The 27,960-nt window shown below is 36.1% G+C and overlaps 1 protein-coding gene across 3 annotated transcripts in view; it reads left to right on the top strand.

Annotated features, from left to right (window-relative positions):
- The window catches only part of FUT9 (fucosyltransferase 9), a 199,141-nt gene extending 173,070 nt beyond the window's left edge, over positions 1–26,071 (top strand). For all 3 annotated transcript variants that reach the window (XM_082732121.1, XM_082732120.1, XM_082732122.1), the window contains one exon: positions 23,256–26,071. In XM_082732121.1, coding sequence (XP_082588247.1) covers positions 23,264–24,343 — 1,080 coding nt within the window. In that variant the 5' untranslated portion in view covers positions 23,256–23,263 and the 3' untranslated portion in view covers positions 24,344–26,071. The remainder of the gene's footprint in view (positions 1–23,255) is intronic.
- The last annotated feature ends 1,889 nt before the right edge of the window (positions 26,072–27,960 follow it).

Genomic DNA, 27,960 nt, shown 5'->3' with positions numbered 1-27,960 from the left:
TTTAACATATAAATCCCACAGATTTTCTTTTGTTTTCTTTAACACTATTTAATGAGATACACCATCTGATGGCATTGCTAAGAGTTTTAAGTTTTTAAAAAAATGTGATTGTCACATTGTTGTCATTAAAAATGTCTTTTAAGAAATCATTTGCATAACAAAGTATCTAATAATTTATTTGTTTGGATTGCTGTTTAGTTTTTCTAAAGAAAACTGTGAGATTTTATTCTGTGACTCAAGACTGAGGAAAACACAGGAAGTGTTTATTAAGACTTGTTAAATGAGGGATTTCCTCCACTGGTTGAGACAGAAAATATGGAATTCTGTGGCCCAAAATCTCACTTGCTTTTGAAGTCGTAGATCACTACTTAAAGGTGCACAAGCAACACATTAGGGATTGAAGTAAAAGAAATGTGATTGGATAAATGCAAACTCTTCACCATTCCAAGAAACAATCCAAATTAGTGTCCTAACAATCACAGCTTTGTATACAAAGAAGAAATGTTAAAGAAACTTAGATTACTATTAAAGAAAGGATAGCTGAGGGTTGTTAATAACTAGTTTCAAGTATATAAAAAGCTTTGTAAAAAGGTTGACCAGATGTTTTCTATCTACATGGCAACAGAATCAAATTAAATGGTTGCAAATTACAACAAGAAAGATGTAAATTATACCTAAAAAAAGTGCTCCACTGGAGAAGGCTACTGAAATGGAACAGTCATCTTTCACCGGTTAGGTATAAAATTACTTGGAGGCAGAGGTTAAACAAGATAGTATCTGCCAGGATTTTTCTCCTGGCAAGAAATAGACACAAGGGTTCCCAAATAAAAAAGGCGGACCACTACCACAATAACAAGATATATACATCATAATCTTATGTTTCCCCTTTCATCATTATGCCTTTATTTGAAACCAGGAAAAAATAAATAAATAAATGGTAAAGTGAATACAGGAAGCATGGCTAGGTTATAGAGGTTGAAAAAGATGAAAATGAATGGGGAAGATAGGAAGAATTCACAGAAAATGATTTGTGACTAGAAAACCCGTGGGCTTTTATATATGCCCAGTTCTGAAGTCCTGGACAAATTATCTAGAATACATCCCAAGCAAAATTTTTTTGAAACTGAATGCAAACCATTTTATACACATGTTTTGTTTTGTTTTTTTTTTTTTCTTCTTTCTTTCTACCTTAAAAAAAAATACTATAAATTTTAAAGTATTCATTATTCCAGAGGGGAGGTTGACTCTGAAATGTTTTGGGATCTTACACTAAATACACTGGTGGACTAATTCAACTGTGTTGCTCTGCTGTAACAATGGCATAGATTAGCTAGATTGCAGGACTTTTTTCCTTGAAACTGGACTTTGAGAAAATGTCTCAGCAAGGTATTGAGACTCTTTCTGGGACTATTTAAAGCTAAATAAATGCCTTTTAGGATCCCATTTCACTAAAGCTAAAGTTTAGGAGACAAATCTAGGAGCTCACCAACCAGAAAAAACAGCTGTGCCTCTCTGAGGCCACAGCTCCATCACCTTCCCATCTAGAGGCTCTGCCTCTATTAAGTAAAGGTGAGAAACTGTTTTTCATTTCTTTGCTACCTCACTCCCACCTTCTGTCTCAACTAAGTACATTGCCAATACTACATTGCCTGCTAAGAATTCTATAAGAAATATGGTCACTTTGAAGCAAGCAGAGAAAACTTACTGTAAGTTAAACCATACTGTGGCTAATAGTGATGGTTATTTACATACAAATGTCTTGACTGTGAAGTTTCATGTAGATTTAACCAGCAATAAAGTGTGGAGTTTGTTGCTTAAAACTACTCGGGCTTTTTACCTGTGCCATCGCATATCAAGAAAAATAAATAAATAAATAAGTAGACATTATGCTTTAAAATGAGTTCTACCTGATGCTTTAAACCAGGAAGTTGCAAACTTACCACAGAAGCCTAGTTGGTGAATATTTTAGGCTTTGTGGGCCAAAAGGTCTCTGCCACTGCTACTCAGCTGTGTCATTATAGCACAAAAGTGGCCTTAGACAATATGTAAACAGATGCATGTATCTGTTTTCCAATAAATTTTTTTACAAAAACAGGCTATGGTTAGAGTTGGCCACTGGGCATATATTTGCCAGCCCCTGATTGAAACAGTCTCTTTTGTTCATGTTAAATTGTTTTTTTGTTTTGTTTTGTTTGTTTGTTTGTTTTTAATTTATTTTTTATTTATTTTCAGTATAACAGTATTCATTATTTTTTCACCACACCCAGTGCTCCATGCAATCCGTGCCCTCTATAATACCCACCACCTGGTACCCAACCTTCCATCTCCTGCTCCTTCAAAACCCTCAGATTGTTTTCCAGAGTCCATAGTCTCTCATGGTTCACCTCCCCTTCCAATTTCCCCCAACTCCCTTCTCCTCTCTAACTCCTCATGTCCTCCATGCTATTTGATATGCTCCAAAAATAAGTTAAACCATTTGATAATTGACTCTCTCTGCTTGACTTATTTCACTCAGCATAATCTCTTCCAGTCCCATCCATGTTGCTACAAAAGTTGGGTATTCATCCTTTCTGATGGAGGCATAATACTCCATAGTGTATATGGACCACATCTTCCTTATCCATTCTATGTTAAATTGTTTATTCTCTCTGGCATTCTCTCTTTTCCCCTGCTTTTCTCCAAACCTTGGATAAATCCAAGAGAAAGAGGGGAAGCATCTTCCAGTCTGGTATTTTCCAGCCTCAGAGCCATGCTTCCTGGCTATCTGCTACCACTAGGGGGTCTGCTTGTTCCTCTCCCTCTCCCCCACCCCACTGCTCATATGCACTCTTTCTCCCTCTTTCTGTCTCTTTTACACACCTACTCTCTGTCTCTCAAATAAATAAAATCTTCAACTAACTAACTAACTAATTAAATATATACTCTCTTAGAACCATACCCACCAGAAACTTTCTTTACCCAGAGCAGAAGCAATTCTTTATAGGCAAGCTTTTTTTTCTTATAGTGTGGGGCAGGATAAGGGATCCTCCAACTTTAAAAGGACTAAAAGAATACCAGACTTAAGAACAAACTTATGGGGGCACCTTGGTGGCTGTCTGTTAAGCCTCTGACTTTTGGTTTCAGCTCAGGTCATGATCTCTGGATGATAAGATTGAACCCCCCAGTTGATCTCTCCCCAACTATCAGGTTCTCTCCTGGAGCCCAGAGTCTGCTTGGGATTCTTTCTTTCCCTCTCCTTCTATCCCTTTCCCCACTCCTGCATGCAGGAGCTATCTCTCTCTCTCTCTCTTTCTCTCTCTCTCAAATACATAAATCTTAAAAAAAAAAATTTTTTTTTAAAGAATAAATTTGGCTTGGGTTCCCTTTCTACCCAACCTCCCTGGGTTCAGGTGTCTGGGACACGATGCAGTGCCCTGAAGGAGGAGACAGTAAAAGAATGTGTAGCAGTGTGGCCAAGACAAGCTACTAGTTCCATTCAATATCCAGGCAAGACTTTCCTGTTCAATTTACATTTCTATTTGAATTATTTTCATTTTAATTCACTCAGTGATTTGATTTTGGACTCTTTTTCATTTTGAATTATTACTATCACAGTTTCTTCATTTCATGAAGAGAAGAGCCATTGTATGATGAAAAGTCTTGAACTGGAAGTCAAACTATGTGGCTTCAAGTTCCTATTGTGTCACAAATATGTAGTATTAGTGCTAATTTGACTTTTACATATCTATTTCATAATGCTATCAAGCTATAAAATGAGGCTGTCAGATTAAATTATCACAAAGACGCCTCCCAGCTAAAAACTGTTTCTTAATTATTTTCTATTGCCTTCAACACAAATGCTCACAAATCTTCTCATCTTCAGTCAATGTAAGTCTTGCAAACATTTCCATTGTCAACCACCTGACAATCATTAATTAAGGAGACTCTAACTCCAGGCCTTGAATAATGCCATCATTTTTAGAAATAATTACTTGAGTCTCAATTTCCCATACAATTTATTATTTAACTGAAATATAAATAGAAAGAACATGAAATATAGTACTAAGGGTTTCCCAGCCCTATCAATATGTTAATCATTTAATATAATAAGCAGTAAAGAACTTCCATCTCCCTTCTCACTGCTTCTGAGAGCAGGTGATTTGGCTTCAAGCTGCTTATATTTGCTTCCCATCAACTGTATTGTCAGCAATTCACGGAATCACATTTAAATACTGTGTTCTTTTGCTTTAAGGATCTCATTTATATTTAGATTTCACAGAGTTGTCATTTAGCAAAACAAAACTTTTGCAGTTTCCCTAGCTTCGGGATTTCTAAAGCATCCGAGTCTTCTTTTATACCACAGGAGCAGAAAACCACTATCTTAAAAGCACTGAAATTGTTATGGTTGGAAATTTCCAGAGAGTGGGAGCTTGAGTATCATCGTCTCATAATGCATATGACCTTGGAAATTTGTTCTTTCCACTCTAAAGAAAGAAAGAAAAAGCCATAAATTCATAACATTTTCTTGAACATTCATTCATTCATTCATTTATTCACTTACTCATTTAGAAGAAACTTACGCCTTCCATGTACCTGAGACTGTGTTAGGTAACTATAATAGGATGTCAGAATAAATTTGGTTCATGCTTCTGTGGAGCTTAGGGTCTAAGATGGAAGGAACACAAGGAAATCAACCTTGACTTCATTATAATACAAGTGTCCAGTTAGGGAGATACACAGCAACTATGGGAGCACAGAGGAGGAAGTCTTTCATATTAAGATAATATCTTTTACAGTGTATATTATTGAGCAGGATTGTTATCTTCTTTTGCTACTTGTTTTTCTGGTTTGTGAGTTCCTTAAGGGAGCTTACATATATTGTTGTAATATCCATTTATAACATTGTGTCACATAAACATAAAAACTTCAAAAATATTTTATGAGCATTTGTTATATACAAAACCATGGGTTAGTTAGTTTGCTGGTTGTAGAAAAAAAATGGAATTTCAACACATAAGAACAATGAAAATTAAGAAAATGAAAATGACTGAAAAATCACTTACTCCCGAAGAGAACACCTGAAAAATATGTTTTCAGAAATTGAAGGTCAAAGAGGGGCAAAGCACATCAGAGAAAATGAGTTTCTTAATCTCATGGAGCCAGATTTGCCTATTGAGCATACATTTTATGACAAAATAATTGTCTGGTAATTACTCTAAAAGATGGAACAAAATCAAATTAAAATGGAGCAAATTGCTTTTTGCATCGTGACCAATGACAAGTAGTGACACATTCATGCTGCAAAATGCCACTTTGTTTTTTTTCTGAGAAGTGACCAGTGGTTAAGTGACTCGGTTATTCCATGTAAAATCTCCTGCAATTCTGTGACTCAGACGAACTGCAAAGTTTATTCCCGCTACTGCTACATGTGGCAGTTTCATATCCAGTAATGAGAAATACTGGATAGCCGGACACATGTATATGTAGTAAATACCACAGCTGATAATTGCCAAATACTTTCTATGCACCAAAGACTGTTCCAGATGGTTTACATGTATCAATTAATCATACGTGCACAAATCTGGCAGGTAGGTATTCTTATTTTTTAGATGAATAACTGAGACCTGGAGAAGTTGAAGGTGTTGCCCGAGAATTTCATACAGAGCCAAAGGTAGATCCTGGATTGAAAATCGGGCACTCTGTGTCCAGAGCACATGTTTTCAGTCACAGAACCATGTGCCATGTGTCCTGCATCTTCCAGAAGCCAGTTGATGGTCCTCTTTTTCATAATTTTTAAAGATACAATCTAGCATTTATTTCATATAGCATCAAAGTAAAAAACAAGTTTGAGTCAGTTGAACACATTATGAGTGAATATTGTTATCTTTGTAACTCTAAACCATTTTAAGTTTAGAGAGAGACCAATAGATATTATTGGAGAAGATCTACTGGTGGCTCAGATACCAAAGGGAAGACAGTCAGGATTTATTTCTTTGCTTTTCAGAATATAAATGACGTAATGTACATCATTACACCTAGAGATAATCAGCCCCATTAACATATACACAGTTAACTGAATAGTGAGTTCATCCCTTCAGGAAGAAGTATATGAATTTTTGTTGCTTTCGTTTATATAAGAAATATTTCTTGAGCAAGACAATAAAGTAAGAGCTGTGACAGACATTCATAGTAAGAGTACTGTGGAAGTAACACTTCGATGAGGAAGTACATTAGTCTGCTAGGGGCTGCTACAATAAAATGCCACACACTGGGTGGCTAAAACAACAGAAATTTATTTTCTCACAGTTCTGGAGGCTGCGATTCCAAGATTAAGATGTGGTGGTGTCTGGTGAGAGCTCACCCCATCGGTTGCAGATGGCCACCTTCTAGCTCTGTGCTCGCATGACCTTGTGGGTTTGCAGGGACAAGGGGAAAAACAAGGTGCTCTTCTAGGAATGCTGAGCCTATCAGTTTAGAATCCTACCCTAATGACCTAATTTAACTGTATTAATTCCTTAGAGGCTTCATCTCCAAAATCACTAGGGATTAAGGCATTAAAATATGAAATTTGGGGAGAACATAAACATTCAGTCCATAACAGGAGGTAATGCTGCATCCAATTCCTTTAAGGGTAAGTGAATAAAACTAGACCCAGGGAAGTGACATAAGAACAAAATCAGAGGAGGTTACTATTGTCACTTTGCTGCTCCTATGTTTTTTAAAGTACCATATGCAATAATAAGTTAATATATTTGAAAATCTTAATGCTGTGGACAGTTCTGGGAAAATACAAATAATTGAAATTAACTCAAGTAATATCAAAAATTCAAATACATGAATAAAAGAAATCGGAAATATTACCAATATAATGTAGTACAATAATATAAAAAAGACAAGGAGCAGGACCAACAGCAGGATTCAAACTCAAGGAAAGATAATCCTAGTGTTACAAAATCTTTTCACTAATACTATCTGCTACATAAAATAAATAACATTGTTTAACATTTATTTCACATTTACACTTTGTTTGGAATTGTACAATGCTTGTATTTATTTCATTTAACTTTTTATGTGGGTATCCTAGCCTTAATACCAAAAGCTAATTAAGAAGGCCCCATAACAAAAAATACATAATCATTTCTAGATATGTGTGTAAAAATACCCAAATCAATAGCAGCACTAATTTTAATGGAAAAATAGTGTCAAGCAGTAATTTAAGGAAGAATTAACTAAGAAAGATTAGCTAAGAAAATAACAGCAAAACACATCAAAGACCTATCGATAGACACATACAGTAGAAGAAAAAACATTTAATTAAAGCAAGGAAACAAAGAATTAAGTGTAGTAGAAAACAATTTCCTTGATGTAAGAATAATATTTCACAGTGCCTGGGTGGCTCAACCTGTTGAGTGTCCAGACACTTGGTTTCAGCCCCGGTCAGGATCTCAGCATCTTGAGATCTAGCGCAGTGCTGGACTCCCCACACTCAGCAGGGAGTCTGCTTGAAGATTCTCTCCCTCTGCCCCATACCACACTCATGCATGCACATGCATATGTGCCCTTTCTCTCTCTCTCGCTCTCTCAAATAATTTTTTTTTTTTTTTAAGGTACTCTAGGGTTGCCTGGGTGGCTCAGTCAGTTACGTGTCTTCCTTTGGGTCAGGTCATGATCTCAGGGTCTTGGGATCATGTCCTATGTTGGACTCAATGCTCAGGAGGAAGTCTGCTTCTCGCTCACCCTCTGCCCCTTCCCCAAGTCTGTGCTCTCTCTCCTTTGCTCTCTCTTTCTCTCAAATAAGTAAATAAAATCTTCAAAAAATAAAATAAATAAATAGTACTCTGACACATAACCAGAGGTGAGACAATTCTTACAAGTAAAAATGTGCCATAGATGCCAATTATCATTCCTATTTAACAGAATTCCAAAAACTTCAAGCCACCACCTACTGAAAATTGTAAAGAAAAACATTATTATTTACAAAAGATTTATATGTGTATCTTAAAGACTTAATAAAATAAGCACAACATTTTTAAATTAATATGAAGATTTCTGTACCGTATTCCAATAAAATAAAAAAAGTGAAAATTATTAGTTTTGTTCAGAAATAATCATATAGGAAGGGGGAAGATGCCTTATATAATAACAAAGGACAATAAAAACATGAAATGTCTCAGAAAAAATAAATATTCTATGTATGTAAGATACCACCAACTTTTAGTGTGAGATATAAACAATTTTAGTATAATGACAGTACATTTTCATTGAGAAGAATAAATACATTCAGTATCCATTATTTCAAATACTTTAAATAAAAATAATGAGATATTTCTTCCATATACTAATCAGATTAAGAGATGGACTTGACAAAAATAATTTTGTTATCTGGAAGAATAAACAAGTGATAAACAATTGAAGAAAGTAATTATGGGGGAAAGTAATATATTAAAGCATCCTATAAACACTGCAATCAACAGATGAATGGAATGGAATACATGCCCTTGAGATAAATCCAGACATATACGCAACCTAGAATTGTTTTGTCTGGGTTTTTCAAGAGAGGGTGTGTGAAGGGGCAGAGGGAGAAATACAATCACAAACAGTCTCCACACCCAGCACGGAACATGACTTGGGGCTCAACCTCATGGCGCCAACCCCAAGGCGATGACCTGACCCAAAATCAAGAGTCGGATACTTAACTGACTAAGCCACCCAAGCGCCCCATGAAATTGATAAATAAACTACTATAAAAGAGTGTGCAAAGGACAGAATATGCAATAAATATCGTTGGGAATAATTGGTTGGGTATTTTAAAAATATATTCACTTATATATTCAGTTAACATAAGCAATTAAATCCTAGAATAACATAGTGATTTGACTGATCTTTAGTTATGATATACTTTCTAAGTATAAATACAAACAGAAGCAAAGGGAGAAAGAGATATATACTTGACTGTATAAAATTTAATAACTTTGCTTTTTTATAAATTCTATTTTTTAAGATTTTATTTATTTATTTGACAGAGAGAGATCACAAGTAAGGAGAGAAACAGGCAGAGAGAGAGGGGGAAGCAGGCTCCCTTCTGAGCAGAGTCTGATGTGGGACTCGATCTCAGGACTCTGAGATCATGACCTAAGCCAAAGGCAGAAGCTTAACCCACTGAGCCACCCAGGCACCCCTAAAATTTAACAACTTTGTATGTTAAAAATGTCAAATGTAAATCAAAGGGCAACCTACTAAAAACTTTGAAATATGTAATTGAAAAGATATTGTCATATCATTACATATAACTAATAAAAATTTCTTCCAATTTACGGGTACCTGGGTGGCTGTTGGTTAAGTGTCTGCCTTCCACTCAGGCCCTGATCTTGGGGTTCTGGGATTGAAACCACCTCAGACTCCTTGCTCAATGAGGAGTCTGTTTTTCCCTCTCCCTCTGCCCCTTCCTCCTGACCCCTACTATTCCCCCACATGCTCTCTCTCTCTCTTTCAAATAAATAAAATATTAAAAAAAAAAAATTCAGGGCACCTGGGTGGCTCAGTTTATTGAGCTTTTGCCTTCAGCTCAGGTCATGATCTTGGGGTCCTGGGACTGAGTGCTGCATTGGGCTTCCTACTACCAAGAAGTCTGCTTCTGCCTCTACCCCTCCTCCCAACTTGTTCTTGCTTGCTCTGTCTCTCAAATAAATAAATCTTTAAAAAGAAAAAAAAAAGTTCTTCCAACTTAACAAGTTACACAGTAAATGTAATTTGGAAAACTAAGCACATATACTTTAAAAGTTAATAGTATGTCTGGAAATACATGTGTTCTTATGTCTTTTTAATGGATATATGGCTTTGAAATTGTTCATGCTCTTTTATCCAATTTTCCCCTTCTATAAAGCAATCCTAGGGAGATAATCAGAAACATAATCATAGATTCACTGTATAAATTATATAACGTGATAACAATTACATTAGAAAAAAGTGAAAATGGTATTTATGACCAAAAATAAATGAGTGGTGAATTAATTAACAGTATATTCATATGATGAAAGGTTATTTGACCATTAAAAATCAAGTTTTTTTCTGACCCGCTGGGTGGATCAGTCAGTTAAGTGTCCAAGTCTTGATTTTGGCTTGGATCATGATCTCAGGGTTGTGAGCTTGAGTCCTCCATCAAACACCCTACTGAGCCCCCTGTTGAGTCCCACATCAGGCTTCACACTTAGCATGGAACCTTCTTAAGATTCTCTTTCTCCCTCTCCCTCTGCCCCTCACCCCCTCCAAGAAAAATCAAGTTTTTTTTCTTGATGATATGAGCAAATGATCACAACTTAAAGATAGGTTAAAAAAAAAAAAAAAGCCAGAAGAAAAAAGATATTTGAATCTATTCGTTCTCATTATTGTTTAAAAACACTTGATAATTGAAACTAGAAGGGTGAATAGTTAGCTAAATAGATCTCTATGATAGAGTAGAAAGACACACAAAATATTGTTATTATTTCTGTGAATTGGTTTATAGACTGCTTCCATTTATTGCACTCGTGTATTTTCAAAATTGTGTAGCAAATATTAAACTAATACAAAGAATTAGACTGCCATAAGAAACTCATTTCTGTCAGAAATTGTGCCCTGTATCAAAGTGCCAATATTTTAAGGACGCAATCAGTCATGAGTCAGGGAGAAGTCTGAAATATCCTTGCAGTCTCTATAAGCTCTCCTTTTTGCATCATACCTGGTCTCTGGTCAAGAATAATAGAAGTCCCCAGTGTCACTCACAGAGTAGGGAGCATTAAAATTGTAAGACATCTTTATTTTATACTTAAGAGAGTTTTATAGCTTATGTGATGCTCTCTAGGAAGTCATGCCTCATAAATCCATCCAAGTTTAGGTTCATTTACAATAAGCAATCCTAAACCAAGAACATCTTACTGAAAGTATTTCATAGATAAGAATTCTCCCTTCCAGCAAATGTGAGTCGTCTGTTGGCCTGAAGGTCAAGTTATCATGTTTACAAAAACACCACGCCAGATCACCTGCCTCCTTAACCTGCCACTCCCCAGAACATCCCCCTGGTAATAAGGAGGGATCATAGGCTAGCTGCTTTGAGGCTTTCCTCCCCAATACTGCTTTACAACAAAACTTTTTTGAAAGGGAGAAGTTGAAAAGAAGAAAACGAGTCACAGTGTTTACTATAAATGGTATGAAAATAAGACTGTTACCAGTGAAAACAGTTGGTTGTTCATTATAATAATCCAGGAAATAAGTGAAGCAGGCCTAAACCATGACATAACAATAGAGAAAGTGAGTGAGACTTTATAAACACTACAGCATTTCAATTGATTAAGTGTAATAATTGACTAGATATTGGGTAAAGGAGTTGAAGGAATAAATAATAATTTCCAGTCAGAGGCTTAGATAGGTATATGAATAATGTGGCTATCTGTGGAGAATAGAGAAAACAGAGGGGCAGTATTTAGGAGAGTGGAGGTTCTTTAATAGAAGACAAGAACTATGATTATATTTAAATCCTAATGGAAAGCAACCATCAGAGACAGAGAAATTGAAGATTAGGAAAAATCAGAGATAATAAATATAATGAGGTCACTTGACTTACTTAGATTCCAGAGTTAAGGAGGAGGAATCAGCCTTTCATGACAAGACAGCTGTCTTTTCCTGTGTGGTGGGAGAAGAGGACCTAGGACGATTCTCTACTAATCTACTTTCTTTTCATTTTCTCTACTATGTTCACCAAATACAGTACTTTCTTCTGAGTCTTCAACTACTTGGTGAACTGAATATTCAAAAGATTATTTATTAGGAATGAAATCACAATAGGAATGTTAGCTGACCCTGAGGAGAAAGAAGCCACTGGGGCAGGCCCAGTAATGGTGATTCAGTGGAAGTCCTCCCCGCCTCCCCTTTCCCCCACCCAAGGACTGGAGTGTTTGTATCTTAAATTTAAGGATTTTTCACTCTTGCATCTTTTACTTCTAAATTCCTCCTTCTTACCTTTCTTCTAATATCATCTTTGTTAAGTATCTTAATCAAACAGTTCATTTTCAGATTACTCAGTTGCAAGTTGATTGAACTTTCTTCTTTCTTGAAATTTCTTTAGCCACACTTTTATCAGAGTGTCTCTTAGGCTGTTGGTTTCTTAGTGGCTTATCCTTTGTGTTTTGATTCTTATTGGCCTATTCTCTTATTGTAGATTTAACTTGAAGTTTCAGAATCTTCTCACTAACTACAGCAATGTGTTTTTATTTAATCCCAGTAAAGCTGGTGCTAATTAGCTTCACATGAGTTCAAAAGATGATCAGTCTGTAAAATTTGGTGTGATCCAGAAACCGTTGTCATGGTAATGCCTCATCTAATATAGTGTTTACTTCTACAGGTAGATATGTTCTTTTTTTATGGCAACCTTCTTTTTAGTATCTGTTAACATCTTTTGATATGCACGATGGTGTGTTGTTTTTCTTTCATTTTTGTTTCTGTGACTTAAAAAGCAAGAATTTTAATGTTGGAGAAAGTGTGTAAGAAAGAGCCAAGGAACATAAAACAAGGGTCAGGGGACAGCCGGCTTTGAGGTTGTAAACCCACACATTTGATGGTAGGAGCAGAGCGAGGCTGCGGCTGCATTGGTTGGATTGTCAGACCCGTAGTAGCCAAAGGAGGAAGATGGACAAACGGAATGGATGGGGACTGTTGCTGCTGGACCAGTTTGGGTCCATAGGAAACTCCCTCCCGAGGTCATTTACAAAAGCAACTGAGGGACCTCCTTGCAGAGATTATTGGTAGTAAGGCTGATGAAGGTCAAACAATCATAGCATAATCATCGAAAGAAAAAGACCTTATGTAGTAGTCTGCTGGGAAACGGAATTTAGAATGTAAAACTTAGAGAAAAGAAATTTTTATTCTGTCTTAAGTAATGGTTAAATACATGTAAAATCTTTAAATGTTTTTAAATGTTTTTAAATCTTTAAATGATGACATTGTGTGCACAAACTCTGGGATAAAACTGAAATTTTTATAGAGGTTCTTTTTCTCTACCTTTATTGTTTTTAGTCTACGTGGCTCTTTGAGGTCAGTTTTCAAAGCTGGCTCAACAAAGAAGCACATAAGGATTCACCTCAAAGAGAATGTAGCTATCAGGAATACAATGATCAGAAGCCAGTGATTACCAACTCCAAATGTGTCAATTATTCTTTGTATTCCTGGAATTGCTTGATAAACAGCCTGATAATAAAACAAAGCTAGACTTCTCTCCTGCGCTAATTCACCCTTCTGCACTCTCTCAGGGACAGGAAGAGAATTATCTAAAACTTCTAGTATTCTGTTTCTGGTCATTGGTTTCCAGGAAAAGAGTAGAGATGAAGTATTGGTGACCTAGTTTGTTCTAATGAACAAGAACCTCAGAGCAATATATGTCATAAAATAAATTTTCTATCCTATAATTCACAGAATTCACAGTTTTGCAATTGCAAGCTGGAATTCTCAATTCTTAACTTGTATTTTTAGAGCAACACATTAAAAAGCCAAGCCACTAGTGTCCACATCTTGATTTGTCACTTACTGGTGTGACATGGGACGGATAAATGTGCATCAGTTTCCTCATCAATAAAATGAATGTAACTATAGTGTATATTATATCTCATCATTATGGATTTAAAATAATTATTATTTCTTAAGTGCTTAGAATCATGCTTGGCATGTAGAAAGTGAGATGTATTTGTTTTTCAAATACACAAAAAAAGGGGTTTTTTCCTGAAAATAAAATGATAAAATTTATTGAAATCTTAGCCTTGTTCCTGTAACATTGCAAATGCTCAATAATTGCTAACTACTTGGTCACTCAAAAAAGCATTTGTTGAAAGCAAGGATATATACATCTGACTAGGATCGAGAAATTGGATACTGAGGAAAAAACCCAATGTCTATTATGTGAGCCTAGTTACAACCAAACAGAGGCAACAACACAAATCAAATACATAAATATAGGTACCCTTGTTACTGTGGTAAGTGCTTTGTAAAAATGACAGATAGAACCATGAGACGTGTACTTGGGGCCTTTGGTTTACTGTGTATGTAGTGGGGTGGGTGTCGGGAGGTTGTCAGGAATCCTTCCAGAATCTACTGCCAGTGGAGCAGAAAGGAGGAAATCAACAGAGACAGGAGGGAAATTGCTCCAGGGAGAGGGAAGAGTTGGTCCAGTGACTTCCTCAGTGAAAGAAGGCCAACCATGGCCATGCTGGAAATGCAGAAGGGACATGCAATATTTCAGAATCACTGAAAGGACTTTTTAAGATAGATTCTTGGGCTGCAGCCCAGTTTCTGATTCCTTATTTCTGGGTTCCGGTGGGAGAATCTCATTTCTTACAAGCCGAAGCAACGCTGATGATGTGGCTCCTCTGGGGACCACACTTTCAGAACCACTGGTCTACTGCCTTGTGAATCAACTGAATGCATCAAAAGCGAATGCCAGATGTACCACTGAGAAAGTGAGAGTAGCAGTCTATAACAGAGGAGACAGATGCCAGACCTGGAGAAGTAAAAAGAAGTCAACTAATCTAAGGACTATATAGGAGGCATAAATAGTACTAGGTGGGGTGTGGATTTGAAGGACAGGAGATGTCAGGAACGAGCTACTCTACTTTGTCATCTGGAAGGAAAAAATTCTCATCGTCAGAGTTGGAAACACATAGTAATACATCAGCTCAAAATGAGAGTTTGAGGATTTGGGGGTTTTTGTTGTTGTTGTTGTTGTTTTTATTTTTTTTAATTTTTTTTTTTTATAAACATATATTTTTATCCCCAGGGGTACAGGTCTGTGAATCACCAGGTTTACACACTTCACAGAGCACTCACCAAAGCACATACTCTCCCCAATGTCCATAATCCCACCCCCTTCTCCCAAACCCCCTCCCCCCAGCAACCCTCATGCTTAGCGAAATAAGTCAAGCAGAGAAAGACAACTATCATATGATCTCCCTGATATGAGGAAGTGGTGATGCAACATGGGGGCTTAAGTGGGTAGGAGAAGAATCAATGAAACAAGATGGGATTGGGAGGGAGACAAACCATGTTGTTGTTGTTTTTAAGGCTCCCTTGACCTTCATTGGCTGCTGCTACAGGCTATACCTGACAATAATAGTAGAAAGCACTGGTGTTGACAGCCAAATTATGAAAGAATGCTAGCCTCAAGGAACACCAGAAAGCATGTTCTAGGTAGCTGCCAGAGAGCATCCCTGGCCCTGTCTGTGGTATTCCCTCTGGGAAGGTAGCACAGGAGCCAAGTTACACTTGGCTCAGTGTCAGATCTGATTGCTCTAGCTATAGCTAAGGCGGGCAAATAGATCTAAAATGAATAAAGACAGCGATTGCAAACAAGTGATTATGAGTAGAAAGAAGCAGATAAAAGATCAAACTGAAAAAGGTTAATTTCTGAATTGGAAAGAAATTTCAAAGAGAATGAATATAGAACCTGCTTAAGATGAAGAAGTTTGCCATGCAGGAAAAGCCACCATTGGCAGTTTGCACACTGAAGGAAACCAATGTGTGAGACAAAAATGAGAAGGGGGAAACAAAGAGAGACATTTCTGAGCATTTTAGAGGTAATATCCCAAAGGAGAAATAAGTCAGGGAATTTTTATGTGTGCTAGAGCACAATCTGAGGAATATTCGGGAAAAGCAAAGTCAATCATTAAAAGTGGCATATTTTGGTGGAAGCTGCTCCAGTGTTTGGAGGAAATAAAAGAGGCTCACCCATGGAAATACCAGAGCTAATTCCCAAAGGTCTTTGAGAAAGGCTCGCGAACACAAATTTGATAGCATTCAAGAGATCAGCCAGTGTCTTCTTGCCAAAAAGTAAATGGCATCTCTCCCAAAGACAGGAGGCATTTGGCTCAGGACCTAATGGGGAGAATAGTGAGAACTCAGAGCAGGAATGCCCCTGAGGAAGATTCAGTGGATTGTGAGGTGTCAAGGGAATTTTCGAAACTGAAGTGATGAATATATAAAGTCTTACAGAATCTTGAGGCAGAATATAATTTGGTATAGGATATTGAAAGTATAAGACATTTTTATTCTTGGAAAGGATCTAACTGTAAAAGTCATAGGAAGAAGTGAGAGCAAAACAAAATCATAACAAAAACAAACAACCCAAAAAATAAATAAAGGTAGGCAATTCAAAATATGAACATTCCGGGAAAGATTCAGAAGACTTTTGCAGAATCCTATTGATATCATGACACCAAACCTCATAATGAATATATGGGGAACACCATTGTTCTTTGAGCCTGAACAAACAGATAAGTAATAGCTCAGTTAAATACCACCTACCACCAAATACCTAAATTCTGGATGGCATCTACAGCTTAAAATAAAATGAAGAGATAGGTTTGCTGTTTTGAGAATTTATATAGAGTTTTTATTTTATTTCATTTATTTATTTGAAAGACAAAGGTCACAAGTAGGCAGAGAGGCAGGCAGAAAGGAGAAAGCAGGCCCCCCTCTGAGCAGAGAGCCCCATGTGGGGCTCGATCCCAAGACCCTGGGATCATGACCTGAGCTGAAGGCAGAGGCTTTAACCCACTAAGCCACCCAGGTGCCCCTATAGTTTTTTGTTTTTTTTTTTTTAATCCAAATAATTATGGACATATTTTGAAGGATTCTAGGTATACACTTCCTAACCTGCATGAAGAAAAAAAGAGGAGGTGAGATAATTAGTTGAGTTTTTGTTTGTTTGTTTCCTTGGTTAGGTTTATTTTGTTGTGGGTTGTTGTAGGGTTGTTTGCTTGGATTTGCTTGTTTCAAGTAATAAAAACAATTATAACTGAAACAGACAAAAAGGAAATTATTGCAAGTTTATAGAGTAGTTCTTCGAACTGAAGCAATAGCTGAAGAGGCCAGCCCAGGAAGGCAGGATCCCAAGCAGATCCTTGGATGCAGGTAGTAGAGTTTATATAATTATCTTATAAGGAAGCCCTACTGTGGTTAATCAGCTCCAACATTTTCCATCCTGACCCTTCTACTCAACTTTCCAAGTCCCAGAGTCAGAGTTTGCATGATCTGAATTTTCTGCCCAATGTGGTTTAGGAAAGGGGGAAATAACATTCTCTGCAATCCCAAAGATTGTATACAGGAGGGAGAGGTAATAGCCCAATAGGAAATTAGGGTGGTATTATCAGAAGAAGGAAGATTGATCCAGACACTATAAACTAACAAATACCTGCTATAGAATCCTTTAAATATAATATGCTCATAGAGTAACTTTTAGTAAAAAGTGTGACTTCATGAATTATTGAAAGACCATGTTTAAATTCATTAGAAATTGTATATTATATATTTCTCCAAAATTTATTAATAATGGGTTATGTTTTGAACTTAGAGGAGATTGTGTGTGTGTTTTTTGTAAGAAATGGTAATAATCTGCATAGACATAAGAAGGATTTATTATTCCAAAAGAAATTCAGCTATGGTGAAAGCTCAGATTCTTGACTGCAACAGAGAGTAATAATATAATAGCAAACACTTACATAGTTCTTTCTCTGGTCCAGCCACTATCAAAAGCACTTTACAAATTTTATTGTAACAGGGAAAAAGTCACAATGAATGACAATCACTTATTTTCTTTAAATATTTCTAATTTTAATCCACTTAATTTGTCCATGATTCATCTCTTGGAGGCTGGTCTGAACTGATCTGAAGATCCCTAAGTGGATCAAAAGTTCTATTTCTTTACATGGATGAAAAGTCTTACCATTTCAGGAATGCGCTCATTGTGCACCCACACAACAAATAGAGAAGAGGTGTACCACACAACAATTGGCAAACATGTTGACTCAAGACCTCCAGAGGGCATAGGGAAACTCTCTTCCAGTCCCACATGCCTGCTACTGTGAACCAGAGAGGTGGGTTGAAGAATGAGGGGGTGGCTGCTATTTAAGTGAAGTCTAAAGGGGCAAGTTAAAGCCCAACTGTCCTCTTCTGTCTTATAAGTTTCAGGCAGGTATTGAATTCTGTTCTAAATATACCCATTTCTTTCAGTGTAAAATAAGAATTCAACACATGCATGTGCACACTCACAGACCAAAACCTTAAAGTAGAATTACTATTCCTTAGAGAAGCCTCTTAATCACTTTGGTTTCACATTTTTTCTCCCTAATTCCTTGAAGCATATTTATGATGAGAGTATTGCGCTTGAACCTTTTCTATTCCAGGCTCCCTTCTGTTCTCTAACTCTCAGTGGAGATTCCTAAGGCGTGACACTGAAGGGAGTCTCTTAATGGAAAGCAGAAGTGTATGCACACCAAGTCCCATCAAGTTACATTTTTACAAAAGATTTTGTTAATTATTAATACTAATGTCTTTATATTCTTTTATGGCACTTAAGACTATCAAAAATAATTGAGAAGTTTTCATTATACTATTTATGGTTATAATTTGCTTTATGCTATAAATTTATTGCTCTCTCTAGTGAGAGCAAAATTACATGGCTATGGGTGCTTTAAAAATAAGTTGTATCAATTAACAGTTCAAGATGTGTTGGATATCCAACTGAATTTTAGTTATGAGAAGTAAGTTTAAAGGTTCCTGTCAAGGGGATGTCAATTAGGCTCCAAGAGGCAAACTTTCGTGACAGTTTCTATACAAAGCATGGGTTACTGAGTAACTGCCCCTTTTGTTCAGAAATGGACCCCGACAGCAATGAAAAGCTGAGAGGAGAGGTGTGCGGAGAGTTAACAAAAAAGAACCTCAATACAAAATGTCCAGGAAGCAGAAAAACTGAGAGGCCTGCAGTGAAAGGAACATTGTTTCTTGCCTAGTGACCTTCCCCCATCCCCTCATTTGGCCAAAAAGAGGAGTTATTAAATTAAAGTATACTAGATAGATTCCAACTTTGACACATGACAAAGCTAGGGGATTTTGCTCATTTAGTGGTAGAAATATCTGTATGCCAACTGTGATGGTAGTTATTTTCTGAAAGTATACATGTTAAATGCACAAAGAAAGCAACTAAGTATCTATTTCTTCACTCACACTTGGCTTATTTTTGCTTATCTAGTTACCTAGCATTTTACCTTGCACAGGGTAGGGACTAGGCAATCCACCCACTCATTCATGCAACATATATAGCATTTATTAAACACCTACTGTATTCTGGTGATGAGGATTAAGCGGTGAAGAAACAAAGGCCTTCATAGGGCTTACATTCTGGTTATTGGTTCTCTAGCTGCAGCCTGGAGAATCAGTGAACATAAAATGTAGTGTTCATGACTCAAACTAGAACCAATGACCTGGGTTTGTTTGAAAGTGTGCTCTGCCACTTCTGAACTGGGTAACCCTGGGCAAATTTCTTAACCATTAGAAGCCGGTTTCTTTATCAATAAAATAGGATTCCAATGAGGTAATACATGGGTGTGTGTGTGTGTGTGTGTGTGTGTGTGTTAACGTAAGTGCTAAAATCAATGTTTGACACTAGAAAGTATAAGTGTCAGGTATTCTTGTTAAAGGAAATTGCTCAAAATTTAATGCATGGATAAGTAATCCTCAATTATAAAGGGTGGAGGCCAGAGAAACCAAAACAATAAAACCAGAAGTGTCAAATGCACCTAAATAGACAACTGAGGCTTGTATTACTTGTTCAAAGAAGATTGTAGAAGGCAAGAAAGAGCACAACTCAATGGTTAAGCTAGTTGCATATATCTCTGATCCTCAGTTTTTTCTTTTTATTTTTTAAGATTTTATTTATTTGTCTGAGAGGGAACATGAGCAGTGGAAGGGTCAGAGGGTCAGAGGGAGAAGCAGACTCCCCATTGAGCAGGGACCCGGATCTGGGGCTTAATCCCAGGACCCTGGGATCATAACCTGAGCCAAAAGCAAACATTTAACCAACTGAACCACCCAGGCACCCCAGACTTCAGTTTTTTTCATCAAAGGTGATAAAAGACTTTCTTTATAGAAGTTCTATGAGGATTAAAGGAAATGGTGTATGCAAAGTGCTCTGCACAGGACCTAGCTGAGAATGAGCATTTACTGAACAGGGGCTATTTAAGCTATAACTTATTGCAATGAATTGACATTATTTATTTAGTTACTGACATTGCATTTCAATTCAAAAAGGATTTAAGGGAACTTTTTCAATGAGAACAGTTCTCTCTCTCTCTCCCTCTCTGTCTCTCTTTTTTCCCTTGTTCTTTTGAGAAAGGGAGAGAGAGTGCAAATGAGTGGAGGAAGGGGCAGAAGGAGAGATAAAGAGGGAGATAGAGAATCTTGACGGGGCTCCAGACACAGTGTGGAGCTCAACGCAGGGCTCAACATCGCAACCATGAGATCATGACCTGAGCTGAAATCAAGAGTCACATGCTTACCTGACTGAGCCACCCCGGCACCCTATCAATGAAAACATTTCGAAATACCATTAAACATTGGTCTTACAGGAGAAAAACACTTCATTGCTCAAATCATGTATATTACAGGTTAGTATTATTACTCCATTAAAAAAGAGATCTTCCGGGACGCCTGGGTGGCTCAGTTGGTTAAGAGGCTGCCTTCAGCTCTGGTCATGATCCCAGCGTCCCACATCGGGCTCCTTGCTTAGTGGGGAGCCTGCTTCTCCCTCTGCCCCTGCCTGCCACTCTGTCTGTCTGTGCTTGCTCTCGCTTCTCTCTATGACAAATAAATAAAATTAAAAAAAAAAAAAAAAAGAGAGAGATCTTTCCAGTAACTTTTCTCAGAGTGTAGAAATAGATTATCCAACCAGTCAAATTTATAAAGTAAGATCAAATGTACATGAACCTACATAAGCCTACTCTTGAATTATGTCATAATATATTTTAATTTTCTTTATTGCTCAATGTTTGTATCTGTGTTCATAAGTGAAATAGACCTTTTTAAACTTTTTATATTTCCTTTTAGTAATAGGTTAATAATTGACTTCATGTTATGAGTTAAGCTTTTTTTTGTTTTCTGGATTTTTTAAAAAGTGACAATAATATTCACTATTTATTGAACAATTGATATCACTCCTACAAAGCCACCTAGGTCTACTGTTTGTTTTCAATATCATTTATCAATTCCACTTCACTAACTGCTATTTGTTTAATAAGAAATTCTCATTAAAATTGGCCTTTTTCTATTTGTACAGATATATAACCATCCATTTCATCAGTTTCTCAAATTCATGAACATAAAATTACTCCATATAGTCATTTCTTATTTTTTTCTGTTGCATAATCATCTGCTCTTTTTTTATATTTAAACTGAATTTCTTTAAAAAAATTAATTTTCTTTTTTCATGATTATTCTTGTGTGAAGTTTGTCTCTGGATTTTTTTTAGTTTTATTGAGTTATATTTCACATGTAATATTACATTAGTGTAAGCGGTACAACATACTGATTTGATATATGTCGATATTACAAAATTATTACTACTATAAGTTTAGTTAATTCATCACTTCACATAGTTACATGCGGTATTATTAGTCTTCTCTAATTTCTGCTCTCAATTTCAATGATTTCAATCCTTATCTTAATTTTTTACTTCTTATTCCTTTAGCTTTGGCCATTGTTCTCTGTCCAGCTTGTTCAGTTGGCAATTTTGTTAACTAACTTACCGCAAACTGTGCAAACCTGTAAATTTCCTTTAAATAAAGTACTGTTTTAGACACATGCCACAAAATCTCACATGTAGAGTCAACAATGTCATTTAGTTCTAAACAGCTAAGATTTCTTTCATATTCCTTTCTATTTTCTCCGTAGCTCAGGAGTTGATTAATAGTTTCTGAACATATTTGGTAGACACTTCTTTTATTTTCCTTTTGTTATTGACTGGATGGGGCTGAAGCTAAATTTGATGGTAAGTCTCAGTCCTTGATTCCAATAATTCTCTTCTGGGAGTTCTCCAGGATATAATATCCAGAATCTTTGGATTCATAAAATCAAGGGAACTACATAGAATATGTCATATGCTTTAAGAAAAGCTGCATAACAGCAAAAAAAAAAAAGTGATTTTTTTAAATGTTCACATAAATTTAGGTAATTAAATAAAGAACAATTTCTCCCTTTTTTTTCTGGAAGGAAACTGCTCATGTTTGTACACTAGCTTTTGATCAAGACTTCAAAATATTTTAATGAATCTGAAATAATAGACCACATTATTTTGGTGAAAAGAATCATGAATTTCAGAGGATCAGTAAGAATTTGATCAAAAGACAGTTTTGCAAACATATTACATATTTTATCTTTGTGTTCATATTCATAAGAAGACATGAATGTCAAAGAGGAAAAAACCTTGAAGACTCTTCCATTAAAAAAAAAATCAAAAAGCCTTAATTCATCTTTTTAGCTGCAATCTCCTATAATTCACAAGATCAATTTTGTCCTCCATGAAACACAATTCTTTTCTTTTGAGAATCCATTTATTTTTATTATACTAATATCATTTTAGTGCTAAGAAAAACTTTTTTTAATGCCCTGATACCATGTGAGAATGTTTTCCTAATGCCACTATAGCATTTTATTATCGCAACCTAGTAGATCTTGGGTGTACTAACAGATTATTAAAAGTAAATAAGAAAAATTGTAAGAAAAATAAATATTAAAAATTAAAAAAGAGATTTTAATTTCTCAAATTTTTGCACCCGTGTACTTACTTAAAAGCAAAACAAAATAACAGATATCAAACCAAGAGCTGCCATTTCTTATAAGAGACCCCTTGTGATGCATTTTTGGCAGTAAAGATGAGCTTATATCAAAAAACCAAAACAAAAGTTTTTCTTTAAAAATTTTGGTTTTCTACTGAATTCCATCTGAACTGCAAAGTTATATTACAATCTCAAAAATGCACGAGTAAATAATTATAGTGATTATATATAATTAATAATAGTCATATAAACTAAGGAATGTTCTCAGATCTGATGTGGTTTCAAAGTACAAAAAATTTTAGTCATAGCCTTGGTGATGCCAGTCTTTGTGCCAGCTTCCTAGAAACAAATAAAATAACAGGTAAGGGTGGCATTGAAAACAGATGTAACCCGGCTTCAAAATATGCAGGCAGACTTCTAACAAATTCTGATGCATTATTTATGGAGTTCAAGGGAAAGTTCCTTTGAAGGCAGTTTCTTGGCTTAATAAAAGCTCCATTTCTCTAATGGTTTAGTAACACTAAAAAAGGAAAATGCATCTGGTTTTGTGATTAAGTATATTTTGAAATGTATCACCCGTTAACCTCACATTGTATTTATGGTTAGCTTTTCATCACTACCTCTACCTACCTCCATCGTTCTCTTTCACAGAAAAAATTATGACATCAGCATCCAAAGGTATTCTCCGCCCATTTTTAATCGTCTGCATTATCCTGGGCTGCTTCATGGCCTGTCTGCTCATTTACATCAAGCCTACCAACAGCTGGATCTTCAGTCCAATGGAGTCAGCCAGCTCAGTGCTGAAAATGAAAAACTTCTTCTCCACCAAAACTGATTATTTTAATGAAACTACTATCCTGATTTGGGTGTGGCCATTTGGGCAGACCTTTGACCTTACATCTTGCCAAGCAATGTTCAACATCCAAGGATGCCATCTCACAACGGACCGTTCTCTGTACAACAAATCTCACGCAGTTCTGATCCATCACCGAGACATCAGTTGGGATCTGACTAACTTACCTCAGCAGGCTAGGCCACCCTTCCAGAAATGGATTTGGATGAATTTGGAATCACCAACTCACACGCCCCAAAAAAGTGGCATTGAGCACCTGTTCAACTTGACTCTGACTTACCGCCGCGACTCAGATATTCAAGTGCCTTACGGCTTCTTGACGGTGAGCACAAACCCCTTCGTGTTTGAAGTGCCAAGCAAAGAGAAGTTAGTGTGCTGGGTTGTAAGTAACTGGAACCCTGAGCATGCCAGGGTCAAGTATTACAATGAGCTAAGCAAAAGCATTGAAATCCATACGTATGGGCAAGCATTTGGAGAGTATGTGAATGATAAAAATTTGATTCCTACCATATCTACTTGCAAATTCTATCTTTCTTTTGAAAACTCAATCCACAAAGATTACATCACAGAAAAGCTCTATAACGCTTTTTTAGCTGGCTCTGTACCTGTTGTTCTGGGGCCATCTAGGGAAAATTATGAGAATTATATTCCAGCAGATTCATTCATTCATGTGGAAGATTATAACTCTCCCAGTGAGCTAGCGAAGTATCTGAAAGAAGTTGACAAAAACAATAAGTTATACCTTAGTTACTTTAACTGGAGGAAGGATTTCACAGTGAATCTCCCACGATTTTGGGAATCACATGCATGCTTGGCTTGTGATCACGTGAAAAGGCATCAAGAATATAAATCTGTTGGTAATTTAGAGAAATGGTTTTGGAATTAAAGTTTTCCATCATTTGCACACTTGGAAAAATTATTTTGATGAGCTATCATCCAAGTTTTGAGGATAAGAAGAGAGACAACATTCTGCTTTTGTGTCACAATTTATTTTTATCACTCTCTCTTGGGTAACATGTACACTTTGATGGAGATTTCTGAGAGCTCAGCACTAGCAATCACTCCCTTTGGTTTTAAATTATCCTGTATATACCTAATTATGTGCACTGAAAATTAATTTATTCTTTGCTACCATTTGTAAACATTGTTTTTCACATTTTGGTAGTTGTTTATAATGTACATTCATGATATGATTGTTGTTTCTACATTGGTCAGCTATTCAAGCTATTTGGGAGATGACAATGCGCATCTTAAAATATGAAATATTTTCACTAAATACCATGATCTCTAGTTCCAAGTTTGCATAATATAACAAAGGAAAGGTATTTTTAACAGAGTTCTAACCTCTTTGACTTCAAAGTGAACAAAGTGTGTAACTGTCTCTATTAGATATACTTTTTACCTGCTTACCACATTTTTTGTGAAGGGAGAATTATTCATGTAGTGAATAAAAAAGATAGTGAAGCTGAACTGTTTTTTTCAGGAAGGTATTAGACTTTTCATTAATTTTCATTAAGCAGTCTTACAAATGAAACCACTGGTTCTCAAGATCTTAAGTGAAATTATTCAAGTATTTCTAAATATCCAACTTGGGGGGATTTGTAGAACTTGGGAAATAATCCTGACAATACATAAGAATATCTAGGATAGTTCTCTTACCAATCCTTATACTTACTATTATAATAAAACAAATAATTTCCTCAAATAACAAAGGAAAAGAATGTGTATAGGTACAAATCATATTTACAAGCGGTACATTTATGTATAATCTTGAATAACATAAAATTTTAAATATTTTTTCCAAGCCCCAATATTTAAAAGTTTCATTTTACCATGTGGACAAATAAATAGACAAAACATTTTAAAGGTTTGCTCTCACATTACAAGAACCGAAATAAAATTATCATTAAGGTGTTATGCAGAAGATATCAAACACAATAAAGTGGGGATCTATAGAAAATACACAGTTCTAACCCAGAGTATGATCTCAATGCACATTTATTGAATGAAGAAATGAATGTCAGTGAAAATCATGGGAAAATTTTTGTTTGCTTCAAGAAAGTGACAGTTCTAGCGTAGAAATATTAACTGGAGATGATGTTCTTTATTTCATTTTCATAATTATTCATATATAGCACTTGTGACCATGGCCCTCAGAGCTTTACAGAACCAAAATAAACTTGCCATTACACTAAGTTCTTGGAAGATTCATCCCTGAACCTACAGTTGTACAAAACAATTTTCCTTTGTAAGGTTAAGAGCTGGAGATAAGCAGAGATTAGTAGGTGAAAAAAGATGGGATGTTAAGGATTCTTCAAGAAAAACATGTCCCAAAAGAATCTTTAATGACTATTCCATTCAGGCCAAAAACCCATCAGAAGAACTGGAGTGTTCTGATGACATCTTTTTGGATCTAATTGTGACATATTCTAATAGTCCTGTTACATGTTAACATTATTAGAATACAAATCCACCATCTTCTACATCAAATGGAAGTTAGATAGAGACAAACTTGAGTTCAGTAAGACATATGTCCATTGCCCCAGACTGCCTTGTGTGGGAATGAGCTCTCTGGAGCTCTAGGAGGAGTGGACCAGTGGAAGATTCTGGCATGAGATGGCCAGATCCTCAGGTTTGATCCCCCTGTTTGATCCTCAGGTTCATTTCTTTTCCCATGTCGAGCAGGCATTTTGTGTCAGGCAATGCCCTAACCAGAGATAAAGACGAACAAGTTCCTGTCACTGCCCTACAGGAGCTTACAGTTAAGTGGAGAGGTACATGAAAGCTTTCTCTGAGTCTGTGTTAATGCACATACTCCTCTCGATGGAGTTTATATGAGGCACTGTTGATTCAATGAAAAGAAGAGAGCTTATTTCCCCCGTTGCTCAGGGATTTGACATATTTCTGAGCTGCAAACTTTGTTCACTCATTTGACCTGATGTAGGTCCCCTCCATATTATGTCTTCTAACACATCGCATCAAGAAGTGGTGTGTCTGTGTGGATGCCCTCGTAGATAAAGACAAATCTCACCTACATTTATTTCATCAGGTTAAAAAGTCTAATTCATACATTTACACAGACTTTGTCATCCTTTTGTCATCTACAAAAAGCGTAGAGTTCTAAACAGTTTGCATGGCTAACATGTTTAGAAAGCACCTGCTTTCCTCAAAAGTAGCGAAGCATTCAGTGTCTTGACAACCCATCTTGGCTGTGGTGGGCGCCCATGATTTCAAAGAACTAAGAAACCTGGGGGCATCACCTCTCTTGCCAAATATGAATTTGGTCCCTTTTTTAGACTGAGTATAATCACATGCTGATAATATGACTCAAGCCAAGGCAATAATACTATGTCACTAACTGACACATCTATATATTAAAAACCCATTACCAGGTCCCAGAAGAATAACTTTTCTGAATTTGAAGTGCCAAAATGAATGAGTCAACTTAGCCCATCAGTTCTGGGAGTATTTATTTGTAAGTTTTAGGGCTAGATGGTATTATAGCAATGTTTACAAACCAATCCCTTGATCTACTTACGGATTAACCAGATCCAGAGATAACCTTTATTCAAGAAATATGTTCACACACACACACACACACACACACAACTAGTGACATACCCAAGACTGAATATAAGGGTGCCCTATCTCTCAATGCTATGTTATTTTTCATTGTATTCTCATGTAACCATAGAAGTATGTCTCAATTCATAAAAATGTGAATGCCTTATTGGTCTAGTTAAGGCCTAAGGAATGGTACACTCTATGTGGAAGCACTTTGACTTTTGAAAAAAGTATATAGTAAATAAAACATCAAATTGTTAGCATTCTTTCTGTTTTAAATATTTTAGGAGATGAGCTTTAGCAGAAGGAAATGGATTTTGACTACACTTTAAGTGAAATGTGACCCTCAAAGATGGTGTATGGTTCTGAGGCACTCCATTAATAAATACCATGAATTGCAATTCTTTTAAAGGATATCTCCTGGTGAAAGATATGGAGTCAACAAAATTAGCTTGCTTTTGGTTATAAAAACAAATAATTATGCCAGGGGATAAACTGTGGATATAAAAACAGAATAGACAACTTAAAAAGTTTTGTTCCATTTTTAAAAAATCTTTAATAGTCTGAATATTAAATGTTAATTATTATAGGCCTTACTAGTAAGAATATATAAATATTATTACAAGTCTTCTTTGTAAGAATATATACTGAATTCTCCATATCCAACAGTATTAAACTCCTTAAAAAAAAAAAAAAAGACATGACAGTCATATTATATGACAGCCATAAATTTTAGAAGTAGAGACTGGAAAAAAATTATCTTAGTGGGAAACCAATGTCAGCTTAAAATTTTGCACTTACTACATGTCTTGATAATCCTAGAATGTGCAGAAATGCTTTCTGTTGTGAGGGCTTAGAAAGCTCGGAGCACTTGATGTATAAAGTGACAGAATATTTAGGAATTATTTGCTGAGGCTTTAAATTCTTGCCTCCAATTGG

The sequence above is a fragment of the Mustela nivalis genome (assembly GCF_964662115.1).
Source record: "Mustela nivalis genome assembly, chromosome: 5".
Taxonomy (NCBI): domain Eukaryota; kingdom Metazoa; phylum Chordata; class Mammalia; order Carnivora; family Mustelidae; genus Mustela; species Mustela nivalis.
Note: the sequence above shows the minus strand (reverse complement) of the source record. Positions and strands in the feature narration are given on the sequence as shown.